The sequence below is a fragment of the Cryptotermes secundus genome, unplaced genomic scaffold (assembly GCF_002891405.2).
Source record: "Cryptotermes secundus unplaced genomic scaffold, Csec_1.0 scaffold1318, whole genome shotgun sequence".
NCBI lineage: Eukaryota > Metazoa > Arthropoda > Insecta > Blattodea > Kalotermitidae > Cryptotermes > Cryptotermes secundus.
The window spans coordinates 88,778-97,248 of NW_019743671.1; the positions used below are offsets into that span (position 1 = coordinate 88,778).

The 8,471-nt window shown below is 36.7% G+C and overlaps 1 protein-coding gene across 10 annotated transcripts in view; it reads left to right on the plus strand.

Moving 5' to 3' along the window:
- LOC111874259 (calcium-independent phospholipase A2-gamma) overlaps positions 1–6,782 on the plus strand; it is a 17,686-nt gene extending 10,904 nt beyond the window's left edge. For 9 of the 10 annotated variants that reach the window (XM_023869605.2, XM_023869604.2, XM_023869613.2 and 6 more), the window contains 3 exons: positions 1,735–1,926; positions 4,378–4,576; positions 5,783–6,782. In XM_023869605.2, the coding sequence (XP_023725373.1) occupies positions 1,735–1,926; positions 4,378–4,576; positions 5,783–6,039 (648 nt within the window). In that variant the 3' untranslated portion in view covers positions 6,040–6,782. The remainder of the gene's footprint in view (positions 1–1,734; positions 1,927–4,377; positions 4,577–5,782) is intronic. The other variant, XM_023869614.2, reaches the window with a different exon arrangement.
- The last annotated feature ends 1,689 nt before the right edge of the window (positions 6,783–8,471 follow it).

Consider the following 8,471-nt stretch of genomic DNA (forward strand, 5'->3'; position numbering starts at 1 on the left):
GAGTTCTACTGTAGCAGTCGGCGACTTCAGTTGTACTGTGACAGCCGCCGAGTTATAACGTGGCCATCGCCGAAGATAGTTCCGAGCAAGCCTACGAGAGTGTGTTATCAACAGTTCTCCAGTCAGCGGACTACAGTTGGAGTATAGCAGCCGTCGCGGAAAGAAGAACCGGACGTGTGTGTGATTGTGTAAGTGGGAGCATGTGATACAGCGATACATAGCTCCCCTACTGTAAACGCGTAGACTACTGAAGACAGAGTGAACTAATTTGCGCATAGGGTTATAAATTATGAAACCCCGCAACAGTGTTAACAGACTAATGCGCTTAGGGTTATAAAGTGTGAAACCCCGCAACTGTGTGATAATTAATTGTAGCCGTTACTTGTAGATTGTTAAATAAACCAATTAACCATCTCTGCGGCGTCTTCAGTAAAAAAACACGTTACAATATTATGAGTTTTCCCTTTTTTAAATAGTGGTTTAACTATGGCAGATTTTAATCTATCAGGAAGAATACCAGTATTAAGTATTGCATTAGAAATATGAGTAAGTGGAGAAATTATAAATGGTGAACTTAATTTTGTTATTCTGTTTGAAATTTCCTCATATCCACTTGAGTTTTTACTCTTTAATGATTTAATAATTTTTTCAATTTCATAAGTGGAGGCATACTGCCAATTCATTTTAGTAAAAGGTCTACTAAACGTATTTACTAAGTAATTGATATTTTCATTATACCATGTTAGTGCAATCCGTTAGCATGTGTGGGTATGGTGTGAGGATCAACATACTTGTTAAGGAATTATAATACTGTATACATTTGTAAGATTTGAGGTATTCATGGTGGTGACTGAAGAATGCTGTCTTCTGGGATGTGGCATTGTCCAGATCTTGTGTAAACCTCTAGAAATCTCTAGAACATGATGCCAGATATACAAGGCTATGCAGATTGATGCATGCTTGGCAGCTTAGCCTGGAGTCTATTGGGTCATTGCTGGCCTGGGAGCCCTGTCTCTTTTCACCCTGACATGTCTCTGACCTACTACCTGCTGGCCCATCTCCACGGACCCTTCCCCTCTCCTCTCTATTGATTTCCCATGTAGCCTACCACCCTCCCTTCCTGTTCTCATATGGCTGGGTATTTTCAACTGGTCACTCAGTCTGCAGTCACCTGCTCATGCTGGTTCCTTGCTCGTGGATATTTGTACCCTGAAGATGGAGGTGATATGTTCATCCAAAACATCAGTTTATAGGAGATCTACTCAGCGCCACATCCCAGAAGACAGCATTCTTTGCATCTTCTTACTGTATACACGATTTCTTTCTTTATGCAGTATTTCTCCTTTAATTACAATGCAGTTTATCAGAATGCTGTAATTGTAATTATTGCTACCAACTATCCAACACTCCTTTAATCACCGCTGACATTTCTTTACTTCGAGGTTTCCATGTCAGTACAAGTCAAGTTTATACTTTGTTATAATTGTAATACCAACTGCTTGATTCTCAGTTATGTGAATTGAATACTGTTCATGTTCTTTGATTTCTTCATTAAAAATAATACTATATTTGATTATGGTGATAAATCAGTATTCTTGGATGTGGCGATAAATCAGTATTCTTGGAGTGAAGAAGGTTTATAGTCTTTAATCAGATGGTACAATGAAATACAATTTTTCTGCAGTTTGATCAGTAGTCATAATTTGGGACAATCATAATTTATCTCCTTTTCAGTTGTCTGTGATTTCAACTGTGGTAAACTTGCCAAGAGTAACAGCCTATGTATTTCGAAATTATTCTTTGCCATATAAAGTTCAGTCACCGTACATGGGAGGTTGCAAGCACAAATTGTGGGAGGCTGTAAGGGCATCTGCAGCAGCGCCATCATACTTTGAAGAATACAGATTAGGTGATTTATTACATCAAGTAAGTGTAACAAAAGAATGAGTATTACTGTTTGCTTTAAAAATATTACCCATAATGAAGGACCTTATCCAGTACCTGACATGATGGTGCCTGATATGTGCTTGTTTTTGACCAAGATCATATATGGGACATGATTTATCAGACTCACCAAATTAGTACTGGTAGACTAGAACAGTTTTTCAAACATATTTACTGTAGGCCTGTGGGTCATGACAGTGTGCAGTTCAGGGTGTGGGGCACCAATATTTTAGAGGAATATCAAAGTAGAAATGAGCAGGGTTGGGAAAGTGGCAGTTTTTAGAAATTGAATGTAATGATAAAAAAAAATTACCTAAGTGTTTGTTTGTTTGTTCATTTGTTGCAGTGCACCAACTTTCATGTGCTAGGTTAAATCACAAACAAGTGATAGGAGATTGGCCTCTGAAAGTGCTGAATGCCACATCTATCCACTATTTGCATGTCTTACTGACAGCATCTGTTTTTCTCTTTTTGTGTTGGGATTTAAATTTAATATAAATTGTAGTTTTTGTAAGATTTGAGGCTTTCACGGCGGTGACTATGAAGAAAGCAGTCTTGTGGGATTTGGCACCATGTATATGTGGTGTTAACCGACGTTTCGGAGGAACGTCGGTTAACACCACATATACACGGTGCCAAATCCCAGAAGACTGCTTTCTTCAATTGTAGTTTTGTTAATAAATTATGTGAAAATGGTGCTCCATTTGTTCATCTAACATAACAAATGGATCACTTACCATGTCTGATTCTTGTTGGTTATTTACAAATGCTCTCCCGATGGGAGAGGTATCAAAATGCAAGCTTAGAGAACAAGTCAGCTACACAACTCAGTTATCATCCCCTTAACTACTTGCATAGTGACAAGAATCTCAAACTACAGGTATATCGATGAAAGAGAGTAATATTGTATAGTAGCATTCTGTTGCACATCACTTATTTATTCCTGTTAGTTATTAGCTCTCTCATATTCATGTTGCTTTTTAAGTCCTTTAAAAGTTTTGAACATTAAAAGCTACATCACTGCTGTGTACACACTACGTTTTGACCAACATTGGTCATCTTCAGGTGTCTCTAAAATTACTGATGAAACTGCTGTGCTTCTGTTCAGTTTTGGGGGTATACCTTCATTTATACACCCCATACACCCATACGTCCTATGGTGATGGGTAGCTCCTCTTATTGTGTCATGTGTAGGAACTACCCATCACCATAGGGCACATGGGAATTTCTGCCAAATATAGAATAAATACCACAACAGAAAGAAACAGGTCAACCTTGCATAACACAGGTTTCACAGATATGTCTGTCTGTCTCACACATTCACACACACACACACACACAGATGAATACAGCTGAATGCACCATGTCCAACAATAGAAAACATAGCATAACACAATTCTCTTTGTGCACAGAAGAAATTTATATATACAAAAACTTACTTTGCCACACATAAGAAGTGAAAGAATACAACCTTACTAGTACCATGATTCAGCCATGCAAGAAAGGCCCAATGCTTCCAAGGCGTCCAACCACCACAAGCCCAAAACTTGAAATGTGAAAACTACAATACACAACATCTCAAAACACACCCCAACTAAAGAAGAATTTTGCATATTGTCACACCAGACACCTGGGAAGGACAGAGTGTCCAGAGAACCCATGTGGAACTACATGCCAACTACCTGTTCTGAAAGGCAAGAAGGAAGGGATTTGCCCAAGGGAAGCACATGAGGGTACCATTTCATAAGTCAGGAGAAAGGGAGTGTAACATCGTGTTATGTTATGGAAAGAAATACAAAATGGGAGTGATTAGCTATGGCTCTTGAGCTGAGCTAACAGAACGCCTCATTAGAAAGACTCCCTTTTGCATTCTGCAAGTATTACAACTAAATTGCATACTAGTACTAACTTTTATAACATTTGTTAATTACATTGTTTGTTTATAACATTTGTTAATTACATTGTTTCTTTATCTGTTGGTTATATGGTTGACTTCTACATCATGTGTAGACTGGATTTCAACTTTTTAATTTGAATTACATAAGCCAGAGATATACTTAGTAGACTTACCTTTATGTTAGTTACATGAGTTGTTAGCTTCATAGGTATGTGAGAAAAATACAAGAAACAAAATAAAGAGTCTACATGATTTTTTTAATTCATATGGTAATATTTAGAGGTCATAATTTTATTCTGATTTATTTATCTGAGAAAAAAATATGAAATTACCAAATGGATCTGTAACTTAAGGGATCCTGAAGTTTAATATTTTGTAGATGTACCAGTGGTACTCATATTAAGCCAAACTGGGCACTGTTAAAGAAGAAGAAGAAAAGAAGTCTGTAAATCAGTAAATAAAATCACAAACATTGTTTATAGAAATTCTATACAAGCATGTTGTTTTGGAATAATCAATGACTTTCTTAATCTCAGGATGGTGGTCTCTTGGTAAACAATCCAACAGCTGTGGCTCTCCATGAAGCAAAGCAGTTATGGCCTGGTTGTCCAGTCCAGTGTGTAGTCTCATTTGGTACCGGGCGCACAAATCCAGCAGTATGTAGTGAAGATGTTAATAGTTCATCCTGGAAAACAAAATTTTTCAAAATACTTGACAGTGCAACAGACACAGAAGGTAAGTTGCTGTCTAGCAAAGATTATTTTGCTTAAAATAGTGTCAAATAGTGTTTGCACTGAGATTTCATCTTCCAGCACAAGAGCTCTCTCTCTCTCATTCTTTTTTTTTAGCGTATGTGAACAGCTGAGACCAAACTAGTTATTTAGGCATCCAGTATCTAATCCTTCTCACGTTTTCAGTATTTATAATTCTGTAAAATGCTGTACTCTCAGTAATAATGTCTCCTTGTGATAATAGATGGCAGGTATGAGCATCTAGGTTGCTAATGGCAAGGGGAAATATGAATCATTTTCAGTCTTTTATGTTTCCAACACTGTGGGTTGCCTTATAATAAAGCCATCTCCATTTGCTCTATTCTCTTGTATCTGTGTCCACCCTTTTCCTTCTCTCATTTTATATATTTCCTAACTTAATCACTTCACACTATTTTGTTCTTGATGATCAGTTACTTGATGTTCTGATTTTTTATGCTCTCATCTATGTGTGACTTCTGTTGTTCATACCATGGAATCCTTAATTTCATTTCCATTTGTTGCTGTGCTTGTGTTTTAGATGATGCCTAATGTTATGATTTCACATTTTATCCCCTGTTCATTTCTTGACCTTTAGTATGTGTCATTTAGTTTCATTTTTACACACACTACAGACTGGGAGTCTTTAAATTTTAAAGCCTCTATTTGTAGTAGGTCGTAATGTAAAATTGTATTTACTATGTTTTTGAAAGGTCATCCTCAAATAAAATCTAGACTAATAAGAATGAATCTGCTTACTCATGTAAGAAATATTGGAACATAATTGCTTTAGATATATACTTTATGTTCTTATGCAGTTACTCAATCCCTATTCACATTTTACTTCTTCTTGTCATTATAGCTTCTGTTTTGGGAAAATGTGTGTTACAGTTTATACAAAAGATATGGTTACAATGCTTAGATGTCATAGTAATGCTTTCTTTGTTGTTGTTTGGTGCGAATTTGTTCTTCAGTATGTTCTTCGTATGTTTCTGTGTTTCCTTCCAATTGAATAACACAGGTACACTAGAACCCCTCGGTAGAATGTCAGACTCACAGTTTGACTTTCAGGAAGGTACTCCTGCTAAAATGTGCCTTTGTGATGGAACGTCAAAGTCCAACAACAGCTGTTATATATTTTTTTAGGCTTTCATACAACTGCACTTGTATTGTTATATAATTATGATTGCAGCTGTTCACACGATGCTTAATGACCTTCTGCCTGATGGTGCATATTTCCGATTCAATCCGTATGTGACTGAAATGGTGACAATGGATGAAATTCGTCCAAACAAGATAGGTCAGTTGGAACAAGATGCAACCATGTATTATCGCCGTAATAAGGAAACATTTCAAGAAGCAGCAAAATCATTAATGCAGTCATCTACACTCTCACAGAAAGCTCTTAATTGGATAAGGCTTCAGAGAGAGATGTTGGGGATGAAGTAGTATTCATTATAAAGAATCTTGCCAAATTCTGTCATGGTGACTTGTATGCACCAAAACTTAGATTTGTACCATAGAGTCAGTGCACTGCCAAGTACAGCAATTCGTGTGAACTTCAAATAATGTTACACAATAAGTTGCATGCAGTCTGAGTGTCTCCCTCAGTTTTCATCTCAAATATCAGCTGTTTAAATGTAAGATTAAAATAAGAAAGAGAATAGACTAGTTGAAGAGTTTGTGCACTGAACCAGCAGATGTTAAAAGGGTATATGTCTTTGTTCAGAAAATATTGCATTGTCAGTTTCATACTCTAACACACTTTCCTCTCCCTTTCAGACTGAAGTAGAATTCACATTGTGGTTATAGAACTCGACTGTTTTAAATAAAATAGATTCCATAAATGTTTTAAATTTGTGGTGGTTGTATTCTGTGTATGTTACATGGTAAGATCACATCTTTAATTGTGAAACCATGTGAAAATGACAGCTTCATATTCTGTACATACTATTTTGTATCTGTATTCATCTATAAAAATTGTATGATTATCCTGCTGTTGTACAGTGTATATATATACTTCCCACAAATAAACTATTCTTCTCTCTCATTTGCATAGCTGTGATATATGTTGATTTGTTCTTTATCAGTGTTAAAATTTAGGCTGTATAAAATATATTTGTGTAAATAATATGTACTTGTTATGCTGTATACTTTATATGAAGAGTACAATTACATCAACTTTATGTACATTATCTTTTATACTCCTGTGACCATTTCCTAGCTTCAACTTTTTAACTGAGTTTTATAGAACAAAGAAGTTGCCTGGTGAAATCATGATGGTAGCAAGATTAATTTAGAAGTTGTCGAATGTAGAAGAAAATAATGAAAAAAAAATATTATTGTGCACTGGTAGTTACCTGTCCTAATATAATTTCAGCCAAAGAGAAGTTATGGTATAATGGATACCATAAAATGTTAGGTAAGAATATAGAATGAACAGATGACAGTGCTGCATTCCTAGGTACCTACTGTCATGATATAATATTAGGTAAGAATATGGATTCCTTTAAAAACTGTAATTCTTAAGCTTGTCACAATGCCAAAGTATGCAAGAAGGTAGTGTTTTGACTGTAGCCAATAAATTGTTTCAATATACACCAATTCAACAAAATTATATTGCAAAGATAAAAGATGGAGAAAGAGTTAATGGCGCAAGCTACCCATGGAAGTTGGACTGTGACCTTCCTTACTTAGCGATAAATCTTGCTGTGGACAGCTTCAACCACATGATTTGCCATTCGATGGCCAGCCATTACCCAAAGGTAAACTACATATGTTATGCATTTCAATACTTTATTACTTCGTTATTATCAAATTAAGCAGTCATTAGTTCTAACAGAAGGAGGACAAAGCAACTAAAGAAAATAATTGAAATCCTGTCGCAATGATTTGCACGAACTTAATCCAAATAACTCCCATGTCGGGAACCTCCAAGAACTTAGATATCAGTAGTTCGTGATGGTTGGCGATTAGTATGGTACTACTTTTCAAATCCCCCATAGACCATTTTTATATAGGAGCTTCATAACTTGTACCCTTTTCCAAGTATAATTAGAACGATCAAGTCAAGGAGGATGAGGTGGGCAGTGCATGTAGCGCGAATGGCGGAGAGGAACGCATATAGGATATTGGGGGGGAAAGTCAGAAGGAAAGAAGCCACTGGCAAGACCAAGGCGTAGATGGGTGGACCATATTAAAATGGATCTTAGGATGGTATAGACTGGATTGCTCTGGCTCAGGATAGGGACCATTGGAGGGCTCTTGTGAACACGGTAATGAACCTTCGGGTTCCATAACATTCTGGGAAACTGAGTAGCTGCAGATTTGGCTTCTCCTCAAGAAGGGCTTAGCACCATAAGTATGTAACTAAAGAAAAAAATTACATACAAAAATGGCCAAGGAAATGCCTATTTAGTTGTCTCGAACGAGCTCTCTATATATTACCCCTATGTAATCAGTGCTCCCTATTTGTGCTCACTAGGAGTCGTTAGCGTCGTTAGGTATTAACAACATGGAGTTGAATGTTTATTAGTTTAATAATCCGTGGTGCTTTAGCTAGCTGGTCCGTTACGCGTAGTGTGCTGCCATCTCGGGACCACGTTCGAGCAAATGAAACGTCGATGACGATTGTATGAATGCTCAATTTCCTTCTCCCCCTTGCACAAGCCATCGAAGGCGTTAATCATACAACAGCGAATTATTTTCAGGCTCATAATCGTCGAAGTTTAATTACTGTTTTTATAGACATTATCCATCATCCTGTATTTATTTAAAACACAACACTTCGCATGTGAGACACTAACAGAGACATATGCTTCTGCCATCTGTGCGGTAGAACAGTAGAACGCAGTAGAACACGGAACTACGTCATCAATTAT